Here is a 25,612-nt window from a genome sequence, read left to right as displayed (position 1 = left end):
TAAAAACTGAAGCATGTAGGAACATTGGAACAGGAGTAGACCATTCAGCTCATCGAGCCTGCTCTGTCATTCAATTAAATCATGGCTGATCATCTACCTCAACGCCACTTTCCCACACTACCTCCACATCTCTTGATGTCGTTAGTCTCCAGAAATCTATCGATTTCTGCTTTAAACATGCTCAGTGACTGAGCTTCCACAGCCCTCTGGGGTAGAGAATTCCAAAGATTCACAACCCTCTGAGTGAAGGGATTCCTCCCCATATCAGTCTTAAATGACCTACCCTTTATCCTGAGATTATGTCCCCTGGTTTCAGACTCACCAGCCAGGGGAAACATCTTATCTACATCTACTCTGTCACACCCTGTAAGAATTTTGTAAGCTTCAATGAGGTCACCCCTCATTCTTCCACCCTGACCCTCTCACTCTCCAAGTTACCCCCCTGACCCTCTCACTCTCAGAGTTACCACTCTGACCCTCTCACTCCCAATGTTACCACCCTGACTGTCTCACTCCATGTGTTAGCCTTCTGAACTGACCTGGTCAAATCTGCACCCATGAACCTGATGTCAAATTTTACTCTCAGTAGAATCAATCTACAGCTAACAAGGCATCAAGCTTATGATCTAGAAGTTGTGTATATATGGAGTTGAGTTATAAGTGAAAGCATTTTTTAGATGTGAATGAAAACAATGAGACTTCTATTTTCTTCATTAGTGTATGACTGACATGTACCAACTATTCATCCTTTCCATATGAGGAATGGATCACTAAAGGTAACAAAAGTTATGGGCTGGTGGCCACTAATGGCCATTTCTCGCATCTAAAATTGTTTTGGTTTTGATGTTTCTCATGGTTACTCTCTATTTGCTTTGTTCTCCCCACTTCACAAACCACCCTCACTGGGAGGACTGTCATGCAACCTGCCCCTCATTGTCTGCCAATGCCAGCCTGTGATAGGCCGCTCACAGATCCAGGAGAGAAGCCTGGATGACTATCCATTGACTTTTCCTCCCTTCCTTTAAGGAGATATGTCACCTCTGCTCACCACGATTACAACTTTGCCATGTGATAACTGCAGTTGGAAGCAATACATTGGAGCTAACGTGCTGCTCACTTTACAAATACTTTCAATTCCTCTAAACAACGAGGCACCATGTAGAATCATATCCTTACCTTCAACTGATGACCATGACTCCAGTCCTCCAGAAGGTTTATACAGTAATCTTGTTAGGATGATTGGCCCATCTCCAATATGTGGCTCAACATTGGCTTTAACAATAATATATCGAGTGCCACTGTTGGCTTTAGTCGGAGGGGTCTGTGGTGAAGGAGGGACTGTTGAAAGTGCACATTTGGCAATAAGTTAAGGCAGCACTGATAGAAAACTGTTGAAGAAACATATCTTACAGGCTCACTATAGGGAAACATGCCTGTACGCACTAGAAACATTTTGAGTAGTTCTGAAACGAGAGACTCATCAGGATAAATGCAAGAATGCCAAATTTCAAATGATCACAACAATTTATACCACAGGAGAAAAGGGGTCTTGATTGGTTGGCAAGTTGACTCTGCTTGGCCGAGGCATTGCCATGCAGAAAGTAAAGGGAAACTGAGCTTATTCAAGCTCCTGGGTAGTTCAGAAAAAGGCCCAGGGTTTCAAAATATTCCTTTTTTTGCAGAGCACGGGTCCCTTCCTATAAATGTATGTCTCTTCTAGCATGTGTAAATGAGCCACTTTACAAGCTCAACTGATTGTCTTAAATGGGTTGTTAGTATAGCTATTGGCACACTCAGCAAGTACTGCCCAATCGTGGAATCACATCTAACAGTAGACGTTTTGTTTTGGAAAAATTTTGTTGTTTAGAGAATATCTAACAGATTTTAAGCATTTTATTTTTCCTCAGTTCCTGTTGGAGTAAGGCCACATTAAGGTAACAACTGAAGGTAGGTCATTATAAGATGGCAGTTAAGTTACAATAGATGAAAATATGCAACATGTTGTTCCTTGGAACACTGTTTGCAATATCTATGCAGACTCTAGATATGGGAACTACCAGATGCAAACAAAAATAAACAGAAATGAACAGTTAAAATGGGTGGTTACCTGCTGTGTAATGCATTACATGGGGTAGCTGTCTGAGTTTGTGGGGTTCTTTTTTTTAATTCATTTACGGTATGTGGGCATCACTGGCTAGGCCAGCACTTATTGCCCATCCCTAATTGCCCTTGAGAAGGTGGTGGTGAGATGCCTTCTTGAACCACTGCAGTCCATGTGGTGTAGGTACACCCACAATGCTGTTAGGGAGGGAGTTCCAGGATTTTGACCCAGCGACAGTAAAGGAATAGTGATATGTTTCCAAGTCAGGATGGTGAGTGGTTTGGAGGGGAACTTCCAGGTGGTGGTGTTCCCATGTGTCTTCTGCCTTTGTTCTTCTAGGTGGTAGCGGTTACAGTTTGGAGGGTGTTGCCTAAGGAGTGTTGGTGAGTTTCTGCAGTGCATCTTGTAGATGGTACTCATTGCTGCTACTGTGCATCAGTGGTGGAGGGAGTAAATGCTTATGGAAGGGGTGTTAATCGAGTGGACTGTTTTGTCCTGGATGGTGTTGAGCTTCTTGAATGCTGTAGGAGCTGCACTCATCCAAGCAAGTGGGGAGTGTTCCATCACACTCCTAACTTGTGCCTTGTGGATGATGGACAAGCTTTGAGGAGTCAGGAAGTGAATTGCTCGCCGCAGGATTCCCAGCCTCTGACCTGCTCTTGTAGCCACAGTATTTATATGGCCAGTCCAGTTCAGTTTCTGGACAATGGTAACCCCCAGGATGTTGATAATGGGGGATCCATCAATGGTAAGGTCATTGAATGTCAAGGGGTGATGGTTAGTTTCTCTCTTGTTGGAGATGGTCATTGCCTGACACTTGTGTAGCGCTGATGTTACTTGCTACTTGTCAGCTGAAGCCTGGATATTGTCCAGGTTTTGCTGCATTTAGACGTGGACTACTTCAGTATCTGAAGAGTTGCAAATGGTGCTGAACATTGTGCAATCATCAGCGAACATCCCTACTTCTGACCTTATGATGAAAGGAAGATCATTGATGAAGCAGCTGAAGATGGTTGGGCCGAGGACACTACCCTGAGGACTCCTGGAGTGATGTCCTGGAGCTGAGATGATTGACCTCCAACAACCACAACCACCTTCCTTTGTGCTAGGTCTGACTCCAACCAGTGGAGGGTTTTCCCCCTGATCCTCATTGACTCCAGTTTTGCTAGAGCTCCTTGATGCTACACTCGGTCAAATGCTGCCTTGATGTGAAGGGTAGTCACTCTCACCTCATCTCGGGAGTTCAGCTCTTTTGTCCATGTTTGGGCCAAGGCTGTAATGAGTGACCCTGGCAGAACCCAAACTGGGCGTCAGTGAACAGTTAACTGCTAAGCAAGTGCTGCTTGACAGCACTGTTGATCACCCCTTCCATTACTTTACTGATGATTGAGAGTAGGCTGATGGGGCGGTAATTGGCTGGGTTGGATTTGTCCTGCTTTTTGTGTACAGGACATACCTGGGCAATTTTCCCCATTGCCGGGTAGATGCCAGTGTTGTAGCTGTACTGGAACAGCTTGGCTAGGGGTATGGCCAGTTCTGGAGCACAAGTCTTCAGTACAATTGCTGCCATAGTGTCAGGGTCCATAGCCTTTGCAATATCGAGTGCCTTCAATCGTTTCTCGATATCATGTGGAGTGAATTGAATTGGCTGAAGACTGGCATCTATGATGTTGGGGACCACTGAAGGAGGCCGAGATGGATCATCCACATGGCACTTCTGGCTGAAGATATTTGCGAATGCTGCAGCCTTATCTTTTACACTGCTGTGCTGGGCTCCACCATCATTGAGGATGGGGGTATTTGTGGAGCCTCCTCTTCCAATGAGTTGTTTAATTGTCCACCACCATTCACGGCTGGATGTGGCAGGACTGCAGAGCTCAGATTTGATCCATTGGTTTATGGGATCACATAGCCCTGTTTATCACTTGCTGCTTATGCTGTTTGGCATGCAAGTAGTCCTGTGTTATATCTTCACCAAGTTGATACCACATTTTTAGGTATGGCTGGTGCTGCTCCTGGCAAGCCCTCCTGCACTCTTCATTGAACCAGGACTGATCCCCTAGCTTGATGGTAATAGTAGAGTAGGGGATATGCCGGGCCATGAAGCCATTGTGCTCGAGTACAATTCTGCTGCTGCTGCTGATGGGCCACAGCGCCTCGTGGATGCCCAGTTTGAGTTGCTAGACCTGTTTGAAATTATCCCATTTAGCGTGGTGGTAGTGCCACACAACACGATGGAGAGTAGCCTCAATGTGAAGATGGGACTTTGTCTCCGCAAGGACTGTGTGGTGGTCACTCCTACTGATACTGTCATGGACAACGGCATCTGCGACAGGCAGGTTAGTGAGGATGAGGTCAAGTATGTTTTTCCCACCTGTTGGTTCCTTCACCACCTGCTACAGACCCAGTCTAGCAGCTATGTCCTTTAGGACTCGGCCAGCTTGGTCAGTAAGTGGTGCTACTGAGCCACATTGAAGTTCCCCACCCAGAGTACATTTTGTGCCCTACCCACCCTCAGCGCTTCCTCCAAGTGGTGTTCAACATGGAGGAGCACTGATTCATCAGCTGAGGAGGCAGCAATCAGCAGGAGGTTTCCTTGCCCATGTTTGACTTGATGCTTCATGGGGTCCAGAGCAACTCCCTCCAGACTGTATACCACTGTGCCATCACATCTGCTGGCTCTGTCCTGCCATTGAGACAGGGCATATAAAGGCTCAATGTCTCAAAGTCAAGACAAAAGTATTTGCTTGATTGATTTGAATTTGAACATGGCTGGTGAAGGGATTGTCTAATTGTTTCCAAGAATGTTCTTTTAAGATAAACTTCAGGCAAATTTTGCACAACTTTGTTGCTCCGTTCAATAATTCCTGGGGCCTAATCATCAGGAAAGACTGAAAAGGGTGGGTCTCTTTTCCCTCAAAAAGAGAAGGTCGAGGGGTGACCTGATAGATGTCTTTAGAATTATGAAAAAGTTTGATAGGATTGACATGGAGTCTTGTGGGGAGAACAGAACCAGGGGGCCATGGATAAAATAGTCAGGAATAAATCCCATAGAGAATTCAGGAGAAACTGTGGTGAGACTGCGGAACTTGGTACCACAGGGAGTAGTTAGGGCAAACAGGAAAGATGAATTGAAGGAAGTTGGATAAACACTTGAGGGAGAAAGGAATGCTGATAGGGTGAAAAGAAGTCAGGTGGGAGGAGGTTCTTGTGCAGCAGAAAAACCAGCACAGACCAGTTGGGCCGAATGGCCTGTTTCTGTGCTGTAAATACTATGTAGAAGTAACCTACCTTTGACAGACACATTAAATGGCCTCACAGCAACTCCAACTGCTGTTTTGACACGGCAGATCCACTCTCCTGAATCTGACGGTGACATTTTCAACACTTCGAAGAATGTGATGGTCTGATTGACTGGACGCGTTATTGTCCTTGTGGGCTGAAATGCAGAAACAATATACAGTGTAAGTGGCAACTGGTAAATACAACATCCTTCCCAAGCGCACATCAGAAGGGGAGTATTCAAATAGCCAAAGTTTCAGCAAAACACCTAACAGAGGCTGAACTGGTTTGCTATAAAGATCAACATCTGGGGTATTATTCATAATGATCAGCATACGGGAAATGGATCAAACTGTGCTGAGCAGTGTTAAGTTGTTTATCAAACAACAGAACCAGAGGGGGAGATGAAGGAATTTTTTAATGCAGCGAGTTGTTGTGATCTGGAACACGCTGCCTGAAAAGTTGGTGGAAACTGAGCGATTTAAAAAGGTAAAAGCAAAATACTGCAGATGCTGGAGATCTGAAATAAAAACAGAAAGTGCTGGAAAAACTCAGCAAGTCCGACAGCATCCGAGACAGAAACAGAGTTAACATTGAGTCCAATATGACTCTTCAATATGAATAGGTGGAGGGGAAAAAGATGGGGTAGCACTGTTAATAAGGGATAAGATCAGTACATTAGTGAGAGAGGATCTTAGATGAAAGATCAAGACATTAAATCAGTTTGGGTGGAGCTAAAAAACAGCAAGGGGCAGCAAACATTGGTGGGAGTTGTTTATAGGCCACCAAACTGTAGTGTTCATGTTGGGCACGGTATAAATCAGGAAATTGGAGCTGCATGTAACATGGGTAATACGGTAATAATGGACAACTTAAATTTAGATATAGGTGGGGTAAATCTAATTAATACTGTGGAAGATGAATTCCTGGAGCATGTACAAGATGGGTTTCTGGGACAATATGTTGAGGAACCAACTGGATGATTTGAACGCCTTTTGCACTCTGAACATATTTCATGTTGATTACTTCAAAACACAGCTGGTTAACACTTGCTTTTTCAAAGTGTTGTATATTGTGTTTGTTTGTATTTCTAAATAACGAATTCTGCTAAAACTTCAAATTTTGGTTTTTGACTTTGCCTTTTGCTCAACTTTCTTTCAGGAATCTATAGCTTCCGGAATGCAGGTCAGAAAAATAATTCAAGTCGATTGCTCTCTCCTGGTGCTGACAAAAGAGTAAAGGGCAGAATTAGTTTTGGTCAGTTTTGGCCTGAAACATGCAGTATACTTTAAGCTTGCAGCAGGAGCCAGAGATCAGAGAGTCACCCGAGGCAGGATTCAGCGTCTGTAAGCTGCAGCAGCCTCTCAGGCATAGAATGTGCGTGTGTTGCATGTCACTTTAGCATCTGTTTTGCACCAGCAATATGGGCATGGAGCCAACAAATTCTCAGTAAATATTAAAGTATCCATACTTACCATTATACGTACTTTACAGTACCTCTGTCATAAGTGGCACTGATTCGACTCTAAACCTTAATCTAACATTGTTAGCCATGCTTCAGTGGGGAATGCTCTTGCTTCTGAGTCAGAGGTTTGTGGATTCCTGCCCCACTCCAAAGGCTTGAGCACAGAATTGAATTCCCAGTGAAGTACTGAGGGAGCGCTGCACGGTCAGAAGGTCAGTACTGAGGGAGTGCTGCACTGTTGGAAGTTCAGTACTGAGGGAGTGCCGCACTGTAGGAAGTTCAATACTGAGGGAGTGCTGCACTGTCAGAGGGTCAGTACTGAGAGAGTGCTGCACTGTAGGAAGTTCAGTACTGAGGGAACACTGTACTGTAGGAAGTTCAGTACTGAGGGAATGCTGCATTGTAGGAAGTTCAGTACTGAGGGAAGGCTGCAGCGGAGGTTCAATACTGAGGGAACACTGCACTGCCTGGGGGTCAGCACTGAGGGAGTGCTGCACTGTCAGAGGCTTAGTACTGAGGTGCCACACTGTCGGAGGTTCAGAACTAAGGGAGTGCTGCACTGGTGGACACGCAGTCCTGAGGACAATGTTGCACTGTCAGAGATGGTTACAACAACAACTTTAATTTAGACAGGGCCTTTAATGTAATAAAGAGTCTCAAGGTGATTCACAGAAGCATTATAAAACAAAATATGGCACTGAGCCACATGGGACTTGGTTTAGGCCAGACTCGGTCAAAGAGGTAGCTTTTAAGGAATATCTTAAAGGAGGAATGTAAGGTAGAGAGGCAAAGAGGTTTAAGGAGGGCATTCCAGATCGTAGGGTCTGGGCAACTGCAGATGTGGCTACCCATAATGGAACTTGTACTGAGGGAATGCTGCAGCTTCAGAGGTGCCGTCTTTTGAACCCGGCCATGGCAGGACACCCCCAGGAGGCCAGCAGAAAAGCATTTCTGGAGAGGTCAAAGATCCCTGAAGAGATCAAAGATCCCTGCCGATGCATGGGAATCCCTGGCTTGTGAATGACCAAAGGTTTATTTGGGAAGGCACCAAACACATCGAGAGACTTTGTTAGTGCAGAGACAAAATCGAGGTGCCGGAAGGTGTGCACAAACCTCCAAACACCTCATCTACCCAACCCTTCGAGCACCAGAGGCAGAGTCTGCAGATGGTGCATTGGATTTATCAGCCTTCTCAGAACCCATTGAGCCATAGTGGAAGCAAGTCATCCTCGATCTCGAGGGACTGCCTAAGTATAGTCACTGTTGTTACTTAGGCATTTTATCAGCAATAGAACCCCATAAAATGCAATGAAAGACCAGATCATCTGTATCTCAGGGGTATTACGTTGAGAGGAATGTTGGCCAGTACGTTGCCTTTACTCATCAGTGAAAAACTTATGGAGTCTTTTATATTCAGCTGAAGCAATTGAACAGGCAAATGCAGCCTTGGTTTAACATCTCACCTGTAGGACTGCACTGCTGACAATGCAGCACTCCTTAAAACTGCAATGATGCAATCAACCTAAACCATGTGTTGAAATAGTGCATCAGAGGCTGGAACAGCCGTCCTTTGGACTTTAAGATGAAATTGCTACTGACTGGAGCAAACCGAGTAATCTCATAGAAGGAGTCAGAGATTTAGGATTTATGAAAATTAGATAGCATAGATACATTTAAGGGGAAACTTGATAAATACATGAGGTAGAATAGAATAGTAGGATATGGTGATAATTAAGATTGGAGGAAGCGCATGTGGGGCATAAACACTGGCATGGACCAGTTGGGCTGAATGGCCTGTTTCAGTGTTGGAAATTCTTTGTAAGGTGAGGGCTCTGACTGATAACATGTGTTTGGAGTTTTTCAAAGAAACTCTGTTCAGTTTGCTGCCTGAGTTCTGGGAGATAAAGGATAATGTTGTGAATTTACTGGGCTTTAGGTTGCTCAGAGCCACCCTCCATGCAGATATCAGACACTCAATATCTATGGACTTTGAGGGGTTGAACACATTTCCCATCACCCCACAAAGCAAGGGCATCAAGAGAGGCAGCACAGAGAGAGCTGGAGGACCCTGCCACTCACATTAACTTCCCCTCGATGTGGTATTAGGAGCTGAATGTCACCATGCACTGGCAGCGGGTGCCCTCTTGCAGTACAGTTGAGACGTAAGTTCATTCCAGTGTTCACCTCGATATTGTCACCAGGATTCACCAGCTGAAGGGGCACTTCACCAAAACCTGCAAGGCAAAACAGGATTTAATGAAAAGTAGGCTCTCTTTGATGAAAAAGCTGCAACGAGGGTTGGGGTTGAGAGCGATGGCGTCAAGCTCTTCTGCAAGGGTGATCTAGCAGTGGCGATGCAGTCAATGGAGTCGACAGATGTGTGTCTGGAATGGCCCCTGTGCCCCATACTAATGAGCTGCCTTTTTACTGCCACACAAGGGTTAGCACAGGAGGCCACCATCAGGCTCAGTCTCAGCCCAGCAGTATCAGGGCCAGCAGCGGCCATATGGAATAGAGCCATGTTGCTCATTTCCCTTTTGTCAATGAATCACTCCTGTTGTCCATCCTATCACAGACCTTCCCTTTTGTTCTTTTTTCCTCTCCTCCCCACCTTTCCCCGCCTCTGTACTTGCCTAATACCAATCTCCAACTTTTTCCAGTTCGGATGAAAGGTCATCGACTTGAAACATTAATTCTGTTTCTCTGCCAATTTGATGTTGCCTCGCCTGTGGAGGATTTCCAGCATTTTCTGCTTTTATTCCCTGCTTTGTTCACACTGGGGATTAATGATTCCTTGTTGGGTTATGGTTCCATGGTGAGATTGACCCTGTGATTCCTTGCACAATATCTCATGTGTGAATCTAAACAATGATTCAAGCCCAGGGAGCTGCACAATAGAACCCAGTGTGTCCTTATCCAATGATGTATAATATAATCTTTCAAAGCAGGCTGTGATTCTGTAATGAAATCAGATATTTCAGTCAATTTAAGCATAAATTATTTTATCCCTTTAACTATGAAAACTCCACTGACATAACCACTTGGTCTGGGTTACATTGGAACAGGAGGAGGCCATTCAGCCCCTCTAATTCCAAAATCTGTGTATCCTTCCTTCACATAAATTTGCAATTCCCTCTTTGTGATGTTGCTTCCACGTTAGATGTTATCATTAATCTTCTTGTCATGATGCTATTAACTGTGCTTTACCTTCTTTCTCGCAGTGTAGGCCCTGCCATCGTTGGGGGCACAGGCACCCTTGGAAACGATCACACGTTCCTCCGTTGATGCACTCACACTTCAGCCGACAGTCAGGCCCATAAAACCCAGGGTCACAGGCTGCAAGCAAAAAACCAGCTCAGTAAAAACAACTGTTCATAATAAATTACGTTCAGTAAAGTGTGATTGCGAAGGCCTCACTCAAAAGCCTGCTGTATAACTGAATCTTTTTTAACTCCACAACATTTAGGAGGGCTTTTAATCACATCAGCACACTCTGAGCACGTACAGTTTGCAGAATATTCCAGAATACCATCTATACCTCAACAAGAGGTTGGCGGGGGTGGGGGGGCAAGGTGAAGGGCTCAAAGGCATCTACAGGGCGAGAGGTCAGGAGACAGGGGGTCCAGGGGGCGGAGGGTGTGGACCAGGGGTCAGAGGGATGTACTCCAGGGGGTGGAGGGTGGAGGGTTCACCGGGCAGGGGGTATGGTCCAGGGGTGGTGGGGGGTGGTCAAGGGGCAGGGGGGTGCTCCAGGGGACCAGGCAAGAGGGGTCAAGGCGTCAAGGGGGTTTGTTTCTTCATTCTTTGCCAAATTGAATGCTTCCTTGCTTCTGTGAGAATGGATTTTTAAAAATATATATTTTAGGAAATATTATGTTATTCTATAAAGAAGGCTCTGTGTGTACGTATGTGTGTGTGTGTGCATGTGTGTGATTTAATCAAGCTGGGCAAGAGTTTGATGGGGGTCAGGTTGTCTGGGGGCTTTGGAAACATGAGACGGGTAAGAGGTGTTAAGTTGAGGCAGAAGTAAATAGATTAGATCTAACAGTTCCATTTTTAGATAAGTTGAGAGGTTGTTTGAATTTCAAAGGGGAGTCAGAGTCAACAAGAAAATGTTTGCATCTTGCAGGAGTTCATAGGTAAACAAGTAGTGGGGATATTATATTCTTATTGACCCAAAAGCAAAGACAAGATGGAAACATGAAAGATCTAATATTTGGGAGGGTTTGAGTTTCAAAGGGGTGTAAGAATAATGGGACTGATATGAAAAGAAAAAAGGTATATTAGAGTTACTGTGGATAGCTGGTTGAGCTGTTGAGCTGGAGAGCTGTTGAGCTAGAGATAGGTGGAGATAGCTGGAAATGTTTGAGCTGTTGAGATTGAGATAGCTGAAGCTCTGGACAGGAGGAGAATGCAGTTTGAATCACCCATTAAGTCAAACCAGAGAAGTTTTGGGCTGCTGTAAGCAGTTTTATTCTAAAGTGGATTCCACCGCAGAGTGGAAGAGGATAAAGGTCATATGGTTATTGAAGTTACAGCAGTTTGCCTTGTGTAATATTACTGGATTTCATATTTAATTATCTATAAGGGAGTGTTGCCTGGAAAGTGTTTATTTGTGGGTTTGACCAAGCAGAGTGTTTTGGGGAATGCTTTGTAAGACTAACCTTAATTGTGTAACTGTAATCTTGTGCGTTTAAGTTTTCTTTCCTTTCTTGTTAATAAAACTTTTGCTTATAATTTTAAAAAACCAAAAGTGTTACAGGATCTCTTACTGCTGAGATTAGTACATCATCATCTCGTTATCAGAATAAGAAAAAAAAGGGTGTGGCCTGTAAACCAAGTTTCCCCCTCGAATTTGGTTTGTGCAGCAATTAACACCGGCTGTGGTCATAACACTTCCTTCAAAGAGCTTGAAAGAAATGAGAGAATAAATTGCCAAAACATTTATTTCACATGTGAATCAATATAGACAAGAATTGTGCTTTACTATGATGAACTCTTCCCAGGTCAGAGACAGCAGATGTGAAGATAAACCATGGCTATTACATGAGAGACAACCATAGAAAAAATAACTGTTTTTTCTTTGTTGATGGTTGCAAAGAAAAGAGATATTATTCCCAGACAATGAAGATTTTTATATGAACTTTCACATGTACTTATTGAGTAAAATAATCGCAAACTAATTTCGAGGTTTAATGATTCTTTTTCAATATATAAAAACATGGAAACTAACGGAGATCTTCATTGTATAATGAAGTGAATTCTGTGTTTTTATGGAAATAATTGTTTGTTAAAGGCTGATCAGAACCAAAGAGCAATTTATCATTTAGGGTACTGTTATTTTTATTTGCGATTTAGGGTTGAGTGTCTAACTCCACTGTTTGTTTCCACAAGCTGTACCTTTATCACACTGGAGTCCTTTCCAGCCAGTAGCGCAAGAGCAGCCGTAAGGATCAGGTAAGCAGAACATGGAGGAACGACAGTTTCCTCCCTTGCATATTCTGCAGCTTCTCCCGTACGTACTTTGCCCACATGCTGTAAATCAAAGGATTTTAATGAAGTAGAGTCAGTATACCATTAAGGAAGGTGCTCAATGAATGACTGATGTTTCCATCATATAAGGAAGCAATTTGGGCCATCTTGTCTGTGTTAGTTCTTTGCTCGAACAATCCAAACTTAATCTCTCTGTCATGTTCTCTCCTTGCATCCCCGTATCTTCCTCCGCTTCAGTTGTGGATGCAATATTTCCTTAAAAGACGCAGTGGTCATTGCCTCAAACCCTCTGTGTTGAAACAATTGTTGCTCCAACAACCCTGTGTGTAAAGAAATGTACACCGTGCCTCATTCCCCTAGTAAAACTGCTACAAAAGGTGTAGGCAAGAGGGAAGGGGTGAAAATATGGCAGCAAGATGTGATCTCAGGCCCCTCCTTCTTTTCAATGTTCTAACAGGTTTGTTGGTTGGTCTGGGGAAGACAAGGCAGCAAAATATGGCTGCACCCCAGGACCTGGATTTGGGGAGTGTTGGGTGGGGTGGAGTGGCGGAAACAAGGGTATCAGGACTAGCCGGAGTAATTAGGGATTTTCCATTGCAGGGAAATGAGTGACTCCAATAACCCCCAACACTTATAGTGGTATAGTGTCAATGCCGTTTGTCTGCTTCATGCAGCAAAACCAAAAATGTAAACAATATAACCATTCTTTTTATAAACAGTTGATCTTCATTTAGCAACTGTCTGTCCTGCTTACTCTCAGTTACATTCAGAATCTTATTGCTAAAATCATCAGACTTTAATTAGGTTTGAACAGTTGATTGAAACTGCTCAAAGTTCTGACCTTTACTGAACTCAGCAGAGCCTGTTCAATGGGTAAGGACAGGGCAACGACAGGGTAAGCATCCACTGAACTGCAAGAGATAGTCAGCACATTTAACACCCTTTATGCAGCGCCTTAATAACTAATGCCTATGGTGACAGCAAACAGTCACACCATTGGCTCAGTATGGGCAGTGTCCAAGCTGACTACAGACAGAGTGAGTGGTGGGAGCTGCACTGCAATTTTAACTCAGATTTTGAAAGTCAGGGTCACACAGACTATAATGAGTGTTCCTATGAAACTGAGGCTGGAAGTGACAAAACATAGCTGACTTAACTAATAACTAACTTTTGCCAGAAAATTTTTAAACACTACAAAATTCATCAAGGGCATTAAACACAGCTGTCCCCAAATCTGAAATTTCTCATATAATTTTAGAATGAAGTTGTAGCATTCTCACTTTTATCTCTTTAAGAAGCAAACTTTAAATAAAAATCAGAAATCTTAAATCTGTTTTTCAGGACAGTGGCTTATATCAGTCAGTTTAGATTTTAAAATAAGGGCTGGAAAATTTCTGATCTGCTAACAGAAGGATTTTCATTTCTCTAGCAACTTTCACCACCTTAGGACCTCCCAAAGTGCTTTCCAGCTAATGGTTTACTTTTGAAGTGTAGTCACTGTTGTAATGTAGGAAATATAAGATTGTACATTGATGAACTTGCAGTGATGACCTTGGAGTTTAGTTTAGAGATTAGTGTTTGTGGGAATCTCCTCCCAACATGAAAGCTTGCTGGGTACAAATGTAGGTTGTTGCTGGGGAAATAACGCCTTAGGGCTCAGTTCATCGACCTACGCTCCCAGCACAGCACGTAGAAAACATCAAGAACACATTTCAGGAATTCTGGAGCAGGAATTCCAATGGAATGGATCCTCATGCAATTATAAACTCTCAATAATGGAGTGGGAATCCAACCTCCTGACTGTAAAAAATAACATCTAACCCAAAACCGAATAAAACAGGCCAATAAAACTCACTGAGTGTGTTATAAAAACCGTTTGATACCCAGATCAATTGCAAAAAATGATCCAAGGCTCCAGTTCACAGCTCAAAATGGTTTTATAACTTTTGCGGTTGCTGTTGTAACCTGAAGCCCTGGTTTGTGGGTCACTGCCAGACATGCAGGAATTAAAACCCATGAAATTCACCTGTTTCACATCGTTCCCCCATGAAGCCCGGTGGGCAGATGCATTCTCCTGTCTGATCATGGCAAACTCCTCCATTCAGACAGACTGGACAGTGCTTTGTGCAGTCAGATCCCCACTTGTCAGCTTCACATTCTGTAACACCAACATTTCATCATTAAGTTACTGGGTTTGTTCTACAATTCAGCTGAAATTCAATGAAACCCAGCAGGAGCTGTGATCAAAAGAATCTTAACACAACAACAGCAACAACAAGAAGAGCTTGCATCTTTAAGGTCCTGAAGGAACTTAACAGGGTGGATGCTGAATGGATGTTCCCCATTGTGGGATTGGGAAAAATGTGTCCAGGAGTCGCACAAACAGCCGAGGCCCACCACTTTTCGACCCATCAGGGCCCTTGCCACCTTGACTAAATTCAGCCCGATACATGCCCATCCTTGGAGGGCTGGTGAAATCTAGCCCATTGTAAATAAAGATGGCATCTGGTAACATCAAGGTGTTGTACAGGGCACCAAGTCACCACAAAATAGCAGGGAAGGCGATCGCTGGAACGTTGGGCCTCAGGGACAGATGTTGGAAAGTGAAACCTTGGCCTGAATGTAGGTGGAACAGAACGGGATTATGTCCTGGAGTTGGTCTGGGCATTGTGCACCAGTCTGGAACTGGGTAATAGTGAAGTGGCAGCCCAACTCATACTTCTCCCCAGTATTTATTTCCATTAAAACCAGTAATGGTTAACAGTGCTATTGCTAATCCAGGCCCCTGAGATCATGGCCTGGGTGTGCCAACATTTCACCAAGCAGTTCTCAATCTTTTCCAGCCCAAGTGCATTGCTGCCTTTAGTCAATTTCAAAACCAGACAGGGAGAAAACATTGGGCAGAAAACAGAAACCCTGCTCTGAGCTCTGAAATTTCTGGAGTGACTAATGATAAAGCCAGATAGGCCAGTCCAAACCTCATGTCAGTAATCCTATGTTCCAAGTTAAACTTTAACAGTGAATGTGCGGGTTCACAGCCCTTTGGAAGTTCAGAAAAAATGCGAAGAAATTCCTGGGTTATCAGAGTCAGGACAGAGGTAAGATAATCCTTTTCTGTTTTTTTGACTGCTCTGTACAAATGTAGGAAAAGGAATAAATCATGTTTTGCTCCATAGGAACATAGGGACTGGAGGAGGCCATTCAGTCCCTCGAGCCTGTGTCACCACTGGTTGATCAGTGTTGTAATCCCATCTGCACTGGATGTGTCAGCCTGGATTTTGTGCTCAAGTCTCTGAGTGGGTCTTAAACTGCCAACCTTTTGATTCTGAGGTGAGAGTGCTACAGCTAACAACCCATTGCAAAAAATATTAGTCAATTGACATCTCTCGCACCTGAGGCAGTCCTTCTGTTTCCCTTAATCCCCTTAACCAACAAAAATCTATCAATCTGAGTTTTGAAATTTTCAATTGATCCCCAGCCTAAACAGCTTATTTTGCGGAGAGAGTTTCAGATTCCCACTATCTTTTGTGTAACAACTGCTTCCAGACATCACACCTGAATGGCCAAGGTAATTTTAAGGCTCTGTCTCCTATTCTGGACTCTCCCCACCAGAGGAAATAGTTTCTCTCTATCTACCCTATAAAATCCTTTAATCTACTTAAACACCTCGATTAAATCACCCCTTAAATTTCTATATTCGAGGAAATACAAGCCCCGTCTTGTAACCTTGTAACTTCTCCTTGTGACTTAACCCTTTTAGCAATGGTATTATTGTAAAGCTAGATTAGCAGAAGTCTGAAGAAGTAAAGTAGCTATTTAAAACTATTTACAAATCTTACTTCTTACTATCAGCTGGGTGAATGCTGCCGTTAAAACATTTCCTCCAATCAAAAATGCAGAGTAGACACCCGCATCATCTACAGTGACTGATTTGAAGGGGTATTCAACCGTGTGGGCAACATCATCTTGGGGCACAGACGAGATAAATGCATCTGGAACAACAAAAATAAACAGAAGCTATAAACTGCAGATAAACTTTGTGGATAATCAAACATTGTGTTTATAAATGGCAATGTAACCCTCTGACATCTTATATAAGAACTTGCATTTATTTGGTGCTTTTCACATCTTCACAAGGTCCCAAAGCTCTTTACAGCCAATTGAAGTATTTTTGAAGTGCAGCCACTGTTGTAATGTAGGAAATGCAATTTGCACACAGCAAGCTCCTACAAACAGCAATGTATTGCTGAAAAAACACATTTTGTTGAAGCTTTTTGCCTTGCACTCATCAGGACAATCGCAAGAATACCAATGTAAGGGAAAGCAAGAAATTTATACTGTATGGGGAGAGAGTGCTGATTGATTGGCAAGTGGGCTCTGATTGGTAGAGGCATTGCCATGGTGAATGCATCAGTTAATGGTGACTGACAGTTAACTGCCAAGCATTGTTTGAAATGTTAAACCTGGATTCTGATTGGTCAAGGCATTGCCCTGAGGAATGAACCAGTGTACATATATTAATACAGGGCTCTGTTCTTTGCAGACAGAAAGAACATGTACACACATCGTGACTGTTTCAGCTAAATAAAATAAATGATAGCCATTTGCTGGTTCATTCCTTAAGGCAATGCCTTGACCAATCAGAGTCCAATTGCCAGCCATTCAGCACACTCTTTTCATACACTAAAAAGTTGTTGCTTCCCCTGACATTTGTATTCTTGTGATTGTCCCGATGAATGCCAGACGAAAAGTTTCGACAAAATGTCTTTTTTTAGCAATACTCAAGTTCTGCACTACCAAATGACTATTTGTAAACAGCAATGTGATAATGACCAGATAATCTATTATGGCAATAGTAGTTAAAAGATAAATATTGGCCCAAGATAACAGGGAGAACTTCCCTATCTGAATAACATCATAGGGTCTTTCACATCCAGGTGAGAGGAAACATGGGAACTTGTTTTCACATCTCATCCAAAAGTTGGCATCTCTAAGGGCTGGATTTTACCGTGGGCAAGTGGGGGCAGGGCCCGCTTGCCGACACGTAAAATGACATGCGGTGATGTCGGGCAGAACCCCCGACATCACCGCGCCCCATTTAAATTTTCAGGAAGGTGGGGGCGCAATAAAATCAGCTGCGCGCCCACCGACCTGTCAATGGCCAACTGAGGCCATTGACAGAGCAATTAAAGTAATTAGTATACCAGGTTGGCGGGCAGGCCAGGAACCCTGGCGCGAACTAGAAAAAACATGAAACCTCTTCCACAGGCGGGGTGAGGTTTCATGTAGGGTTTAAAAATTTTAGTAAAGTTTTTTTGGAAATTATGAACACGTCCCAACTCATGTCACATGAGGGGACATGTAAAGGAATTTTTTTTTTCTATTTTTAATATTTTTGAAAGTAGAGGCGATAGCCTCAGGGAGATGTGCTCTTTTGTGCGCATGTGCGAAAGAGTGCACTCTCGATTTTAGGCAGTCCCCCCGCGCCTGCACAGGGAGCGCATAGCGCTTCTGTGCGGACATCACGCTAGGCAGTCCTTAATTGGCCCGCCCACGTAAAATGGCGCCGCTCCTCCAATCGGGGGCGCCGATCGGAAGTGTGCCTGCACGCGCCCGCCCATCCCGGGGGGTGAAATTTAGCCCTAACAGTGCAGCACTTCCTCAGGACTGCACTGGATGTGTCAGCCTGGATTTTGTGCTCAAGTCTCTGAGCCGGTCTTGAACCTCCAACTTTTTGACTCTGAGGTGAGAATGATACCGATTGAGCTACAGCTAACAACACATTGCAAAAAATACTGTTAATTGATATCTCTCACACCTGAGGCAGTTCTTTGGTAGCTGATGTTCTGCCCTTTGAATGCTTTGTAAACAGCTGCTAATCGTAATGGGACAGGAGCAGGATATAAGAAACTAAACCAACATTACAAATAGGCAATTCTCCTCCTTTACTGGCTCAGCTAAACAATATATCTTTTATTTACTGCAAATATACTAATTAACTTTAGTACGAATGTGCCACCAGATTTAGCATGGGTTTGCAGGGATTGTAAACAATATGCTTATCCAGACCCTGACGAATATGGCTATCACCACCAGCAGAAACCTGGGATGAATTACTGGTCTCAGGAAAAGAGGACAGTCAGTGCTAGCTGGGAGTGTCAGTATAAAAGGAAGTACCGAGAGAGAGAGAAAGTGCGAGGGACCAAAGAGAGAGAGGGCATGGGAGAGAAATGAAAGAAATGGAGAGAGACAGAGAGCAACAGAGAGAGGATATGTGAGAAGGGAGAAAGAGGGAGGGGGATAGAGGGTGGAGAAAGGAGAGAAGGAGAGACAAATAGAAGGAGAAAGGAGGAACTTGAATAAAATGAGTGTGTGGAATTGTGAGAGAGGGACTGAGAGGTAATATTTGCAAAGGATGTCAAAATTTGCACTAAAATTTCTTGCAAGTTATATTCATAGTTTTAGTTTGAACACTGGAGAACAATAGCGTATTTAAAATGTGTGGCTCATGTTTGCAATCTTGTTTCAAGCTATTAATATTTGAAAGGTTGTCCCCATTTATGATGTGTGATCAACAAACTAATTCTTGCTTATATCAGAAAATTTGTAATCTGACTTCATTGACATCATAAGGCCAAAGGGATGAGATCCCTATAATGTTTAATCTCCATGGATTTAAGAAAAAACCATGTTTAAGTCTGCTGAAGAAACTGGTTCAGGTGGTCATAATAATCTTAGCAAGAACTAGAAACAGAGAAATGATACAATGACCATCATTTCGGAACTATTTATGGGTTTTAAATAGTGTACTGCACGGCTTTACCTATACATAAAATGTAACAACTTGTTATTAAAAAGCACCTTTAACATCATAAAACATCCCAAGTTGCTCGACAGAAGCATAATCAGATACATTTTGACATAAAAAGACATTAGGACAGATGACCAAAAGCTTGGTCAAGGAGAGATAGGTTGTAAGGAGTGTCTTGAAGGAGAAGTGAGGGGTGGACAGACAGAGAGGGGTTTAGGGAGGGAACTCCAGAGCTTAGGGCCCTGGCATCTGAAGGCATGGTTGCTAATGGTGGAATGATTAAAATGAACAAAAAACCAGAATTGGAGGAATGCAAAACAATGTATTTATTATTTATGGCTAAATGTCTGAAGAATAATTAGTAAACGATTGAGAATAATGCTGTTCCTTTGTATTTCACAATAAGATGGTTAGTTGGACACAAACAGCTTACAATGTTAATTTGGTGAGTCTATTGTCTGCAAGATAATAGATTCCAACTACAGTATTTTTATTACCATTTTTATAGATCATAACATCAGCATCTATCTGGAGCTGTCGTTTGAATCGAATTGTCACATTTTCACCCTTATTTGCAGTAACAGAAAATACTTCTGGGAAGAAATGAGCTGCAAAATAAAACAGATCACAACAGGTCAGGTCAACCCCTTTATCCTTGAATGAGGTGACATACAGACAATGATTCATGGTCTGTGGCAGAGGCAGGAACCATTCTGAGCACACACGCTGATGTTTTCTGCATCTGTTTTCGGATCACTTTCAAGAAGGGTGGGGTACCAGCAGAGTGGCCACTGATCACCCTGACCACGTCAGTCCTAAGTGGAAAATAGTATGACTAAACTAACAGTTGAGGCAAAGCATTTCAGAAACTCATTCAGCATTGAAAGAAGATTTCCGTCACAAACATCAGGACAACGTTGGCTCTTTATGAGTGAGTCTGTTGCAAATACTCAGCTGCATGGAAGAATCTTCCTTTGCTGCATTTATTTTGCAGTACTACATAATAATATCAACGAGAATCATAGAATGATGCAACACAGAAAGACCATAAGATGTAGGGGCAGAAGTAGGCCATTCAGCCCATCAAGTCTGCTCCACCATTCAATGAGATCATGGCTGAACTGATAATTCTCAACTCCACTTTCCTGCCTTTTCCCCATAACCCTTGATTCCCTTACTGATTAAATTCTGTCTATCTCAGCCTTGAATATAATTAACGACCCAGCCTCTACAGCCCTCTGTGGTAAAGAATTCCACAGATTGACTACCCTCAGAGAAGAAATTCCTCCTGATCTCTGTTTTAAATGGGCAACTCCATACTCTGAGAATATGCCCCCGGTCCTAGACTCTGCAACAAGGGGAAATAGCCTCTAAGCCTCTACCCTGTCAAGCCCCCTAAGAACCTTATATGTTTCAATAAGGTTGCCTCTCATTCTTCTAAACTCTAATGAGTACAGGCCCAACCTACTCAACCTCTCCTCATAAGAAAATCTCTCCATACCTGGGAACAACCTAGTGAACCTTCTCTGGACTGCCTCCAATTCCAGTTTGTTTTTCCTTAGATAAGGACGCCAAAATTGTTCACAGTACTCTAGGCGTGGTCTAACTAGTGCCTTGTTTAGTTTTAGCAAGACTTCCCTAATTTTATACTCCATTCCCTTTGAAATAAAGGCCAATGTTCCATTTGCCTTCCCTATAATCTGTTGAACTTGTAGGTTAGCTTTTTGAGATTCATGCACAAGGACTACCAAATCCCTCTGTGTTGCAACCTTCTGTATTCTTTCTCCATTTAAATAATATTCAGCTCCTCTATTCTTCCTGCCAAAGTGCATAACCTCACATTTTCCCACATTATATTCCATCTGCCAGGTTTTTGCCCACTCACTTAGCCTGTCTATATCCCTCTGTAGACTCCTTGTGTCATCCTCACCACTTGCCTTCCCACCTATTTTTGTGTCATCTGCAAACTTGGTGATAGTACATTCACTTCCCTCATCTAAGTCATTAATATATATTGTAAATAATTGAGGCCCCAGCACTGATCCCTGTGGCACTCCACTAGTTACAGATTGCCATCCCAAAAATGCCCCCCTTATCCCAACTCTCTGTCTTCTATTAGTTAGTCAATCCTCTATCCATACTAATATACTACCCCCAACACCATGGACTCATCTTATTAAGTAGCCTTATGTGCGGTACCTTATCAAATGACCTTTGGAAATCCAAATACATTACATTTACTAGTTCCCCTTTATCTATCCTGCTTGTTATCTCCTCAAAGAATTCTAATAAATTTGTTAGGCATGATTTCCCCTTCATGAAGCCATGCTGACTCTGCTTGATTAGATTATGCATTTCTAAATGTTCTGCTATTACATCCTTTATAATACTCTAACTTTTTCCCAATGACATGTTAAGATGACTGGCCTATAGTTACCTGTTTTTCGTCTCCCTCCCTTTTTGAATAAGGGTATTACATTGGCAGTTTTCCAATCCTCTGGGACTTTTCCAGAATCTAAGGATTCTTGGAAGATTGCTACCAGTGCATCCATTATCTCTGAAGCTACTTCCTTTAATACCCTAGGATGCAACCCATCAGGTCCAGTGGACTTATTGGCCTTTAGCCCTATTAGTTTCCCAAGTACTTTTTCTCTTGTGATAGTTATTGTATTTATTTCCTCCCTGCCTTTTGCCCCTTGATTATTTAGTATTTTTGGAATGCCATTAGTATCCTCTTCCGTGAAGACTGAAGCAAAGTATTTATTCAACTCCTTTGCCATTTCCTGGTTCCCCATTATTATTCCCCAGCCTCATTCTCTAAGGGGCCTATGTTCACTTTGGCCTCTCTCTTCCTTTTTATATATTTAAAGAAGCTTTACTGTCCATTTTTATATTACTTGCTAACTTACCCTCAAAGTTTATTATCTCTCTCATTATTTCTTGGTAATCTTTTGTTGGCTTTTAAAACTTTCCCAATCCTCTGGCTTACCACTAATCTTTGCCACGTCATATGTTTTTTCTTTCAATTTGATACTATCTTTAACTTCCTTGGTTAACCATGGTTGGTTTATCCCCTTCCTTGAATCCTTCTTCCTCACTGGGATATAACTTTGTTGAGAGTCATGAACTATTTTCTTAAATGTCTGCCATTGTTCATCAACTGTCTTTTCTGATAAACTCCTTTCCCAGTCCACTCCAGCCAACTCTGCCCTCATTCCTTTGTAATTACCCTTATTTAAGTTTAGCACAGTTGTTTCTGACCCAAGTTTCTCACTCTCAAACTGAATACTAAATTCTACCATATTATGGTCACTGTTTCCTAGGGGATCCTTTACTCTGAGGTAATTTATTGAACCTGCCTCATTACACACTACCAGATCCAAAATAGCCTGATCCTTCATTGGATTCACAAAATATTATTCTAAGAAACTGTCCCAAATACACTCTATGAATTCTTGCTCGTGTCTACCTCTGCCAATTTTATTTTGCCACTCTACGTGAAGATTAAAGTCACCCATGATTAATGTACTGCCTTTTTTACATGCCCTCATTATCTCCTGATTTATTCTCTGACCTACAATACAGCTATTGTCAGGGGGCCTGAAGACTACTCCTACCAGTGTCTTGGGAGTGGTCCATCGATGGAAAGAGTCCATTGTACCTATGCCGGCTCTTTGAAAGACCCAATGAGCCCCATTCCCCCTACTCTTTCCCCACTGCCTTGAAAATGTTTCCTTTCCACACATTTATCCAATTCCCTTTTGAAAGTTACTATTGAATCTGCTTCCATCGCCCTTTCATTCCAGATCATAACTGGTTGTGAAAAGAATTCTCACCTCCCCTCTGGTTCTTTTGCCAGTTCAATCTGTGTCCAATAGTTACCAACCCTCCTACCACCGGAAAATGTTTCTCCTTATTTATTCTATCAAAATTCTTTGTAATTTTTAACGCTTCTATTAAATCTCCCCTTAGCCTCTCTGTCCCAAGGAAAGCAATGTCATGGAAGAGGACTGCAGTGTGCCTAAAAAGAGATGGAAAAAGAGGACTTGAATAGCATTCATTACGATTACTGGCAGTGTCAACATTATAGCGTGTATTAGCTGCAAGTGTGCTTACATCAGATGGTAGAGCCCTGCATCTGATTTTGCTGACCTACAGGTTATGCAGTGAGTTGTACATGATCACTGTCAGGGAGATGCAGATGGGAGGGTACTGAGAGAGCCTGTGTGCTTTGCCAGTGTTCTGAGTGTTAATTCCAATAATTGTATGTTGAAGAAGAATGAGTCTGAAGCTAGCCTGTAACTTAAAACAGGTTTATTTCCAAGACAGCAAAGTCACAGACTCTCCAATTTCTCTCAGACACTGGGTGAACTGGTTCATATACTCTTACAATGCTTCCCTAATCCTTCCCCAGTTGGGGACAGCTGTGCTTAATTACCAATTTAAAGCATCCATTTCATTGCAACACAAATTCAACATTCACAAACCCAGCACTGAGCTAAGCAGCCAGCTCGACTACTGCTCGTCTCTTACCTCGGAAAACAAAATGTCAGTAAAGAGAGGTTTCTACCGGCAAATAATTACCCAATATTGTGCCAAACGAAGACTGGGAACACCAGGCACATGGCACAAAAAAATCGTTAGAAAGAATGGCCATAACTCATGTCAAGGTGTGGGTACCAATCTTGCCAATTGATTGAATACAATCCATAAACAGCACAAGGCCAAAACTGATTCCCAGTCATCTTGATAGGCTCTCGCCTCCAGAGCTTTTCAGTGTTTTACCTTGTTGCGACATCTTAACTGTAGTTACTGTGGTGACCTCTTCTTTAAATCTTCCCTCACAAAAGAATATTCCAACGCTATCATTTTGCTCATCGTTTCTCCACACAACTTTCGATGAATAGTTTTTAGTCTTGCTCTGCTCCACAGGGCTCTTCGATTGATCAACAAAGGCATCAATGCCCCGAGCTATGGAAATGTGGTCTGGAACAGGTTGGCCATCGGGAACACACACCAACGAGGTTTCCGAGGTGGAGATCAGGGGGCTTGAGTTTATTAATGTCAAGTCCAACAATGCCTCGATTAAACCTGGAGCCAAATGCAAACATGTCAATTAGAAGGAATTGAATTCCATAGAGAGAAGAAAGGAAGATTTGTGTTTCTGTAATTCACAATCTCAGCATGTCCTAGATCCAATGAAGTACTTACTGAAGTGTAGTTACCGTTGTAATATAGGAAAAACAGCAGCCAATTTGCACACTGCAAACTCCCACAATAGCAAAGGGATAATGACCAGATAATCTATTACAATAATGTTGGTTGAAGGTAAATTTTGGCCAGGACGTGGGCAGGTGGGGGACAACTCCCCTGCTCTTCTTTGAAATAATGCCATGGGATTTTTCTAGTTTTACGTGAGAGGAAGATGGGGTTTTCAGTTTAACATCTTTCTAAAAAATAGCAACTCAAACAGTGCAGCACTCCCACAGGAGAGGAGAGATGACAAGCGAAAGCCCTTTTGAACTCTCTCCTCCAACCTCACCCCTTTTTGATCCCTTTTTTTCAAATATTTATTTCTTAATTTTTATATATATATATTTTCCTCACTTTTTTCTATTATTATTATTTTAAAAAAATTATTTCCATTCATTGTTTTATCCCCATCTTTAGCCTATTTTGATCTTTTTTCCCACACTGTCCCCTTCCTCCACCCTCACTTGGGCCATCTGTCACTTGCTCATCCTGCTTTCTACTCTTAATGTCACCATTAGCACCTCCTTTGGCAATCAACACTACTTTGACCTTTTGTCCACGACACCTTTGGCAATCTCTTCTATGCCTCCACCTATCACTGGCCCTCTATCCAGCTCTACCTATCCCACCCCCCTCTACCAGCTTATATTTCACCACATTTCTATATTTCTTTAGTTCTGATGAAGAGTCATACGGACTCGAAACATTAACTGTGTTCCTCTCCGCAGATGCTGTCAGACCTGCTGAGTTTTTCCAGCTATTTTTGTTTTTGTTTCAGATTTCCAGCATCCGCAGTATTTTGATTTTATCTTAGTTTATAATGATAGGTGAGTGGATAATCAGAGAGCAGATATTTAAAATAATTATCAAAATAATGGGTGGAGAGGTCTAGGAATTTGTTTTTATATGTAAATGTTTCTTAAGGACATAGAATCTCTGACCAGAACAGTGGTACAAGCAGAAAAGACAACAGTTTCTAAAAAGAAAATGGATAAATATGTCAAAAAGCAAAATTTAACAGGGTATTAGAAAGAGTAGGGGAATGGGATTAAGTAGATAAATCTTTCAGAGAGATGACAAGAGTGATGGGTCAAATTAAAACTGTGGCTACAGGAACAGGTCAGAGGCTAGGAATTCTGCAGAGAGTAACTCAACTCCTGAGTCCTCAAAGCCTGTGCACCATCTACAAAGCATAAGTCAGGAGTGT

At 42.6% G+C, this 25,612-nt stretch overlaps 1 protein-coding gene across 4 annotated transcripts in view; it reads right to left on the bottom strand.

The window, feature by feature from the left end:
- Nucleotides 1–25,612, bottom strand: part of tek (TEK tyrosine kinase, endothelial) — a 71,451-nt gene that overhangs the window by 29,792 nt on the left and 16,047 nt on the right. The window contains exons 2-10 of one of the 4 annotated variants that reach the window (XM_078530214.1): nucleotides 23,938–24,243; nucleotides 19,650–19,760; nucleotides 16,181–16,333; nucleotides 14,368–14,499; nucleotides 12,249–12,383; nucleotides 10,056–10,184; nucleotides 8,928–9,082; nucleotides 5,393–5,540; nucleotides 1,177–1,338 (exon numbers count right to left, since the gene is read on the bottom strand). In XM_078530214.1, the coding sequence (XP_078386340.1) occupies nucleotides 1,177–1,338; nucleotides 5,393–5,540; nucleotides 8,928–9,082; nucleotides 10,056–10,184; nucleotides 12,249–12,383; nucleotides 14,368–14,499; nucleotides 16,181–16,333; nucleotides 19,650–19,760; nucleotides 23,938–24,243 (1,431 nt within the window). The remainder of the gene's footprint in view (nucleotides 1–1,176; nucleotides 1,339–5,392; nucleotides 5,541–8,927; nucleotides 9,083–10,055; nucleotides 10,185–12,248; nucleotides 12,384–14,367; nucleotides 14,500–16,180; nucleotides 16,334–19,649; nucleotides 19,761–23,937; nucleotides 24,244–25,612) is intronic. The other 3 variants (XM_078530223.1, XM_078530232.1, XM_078530241.1) reach the window with 3 other exon arrangements.

Source organism: Cetorhinus maximus, chromosome 2 (genome assembly GCF_964194155.1).
Source record: "Cetorhinus maximus chromosome 2, sCetMax3.hap1.1, whole genome shotgun sequence".
In the NCBI taxonomy this organism is placed as follows: domain Eukaryota; kingdom Metazoa; phylum Chordata; class Chondrichthyes; order Lamniformes; family Cetorhinidae; genus Cetorhinus; species Cetorhinus maximus.
This window is presented reverse-complemented; position numbering and strand designations above follow the sequence as displayed.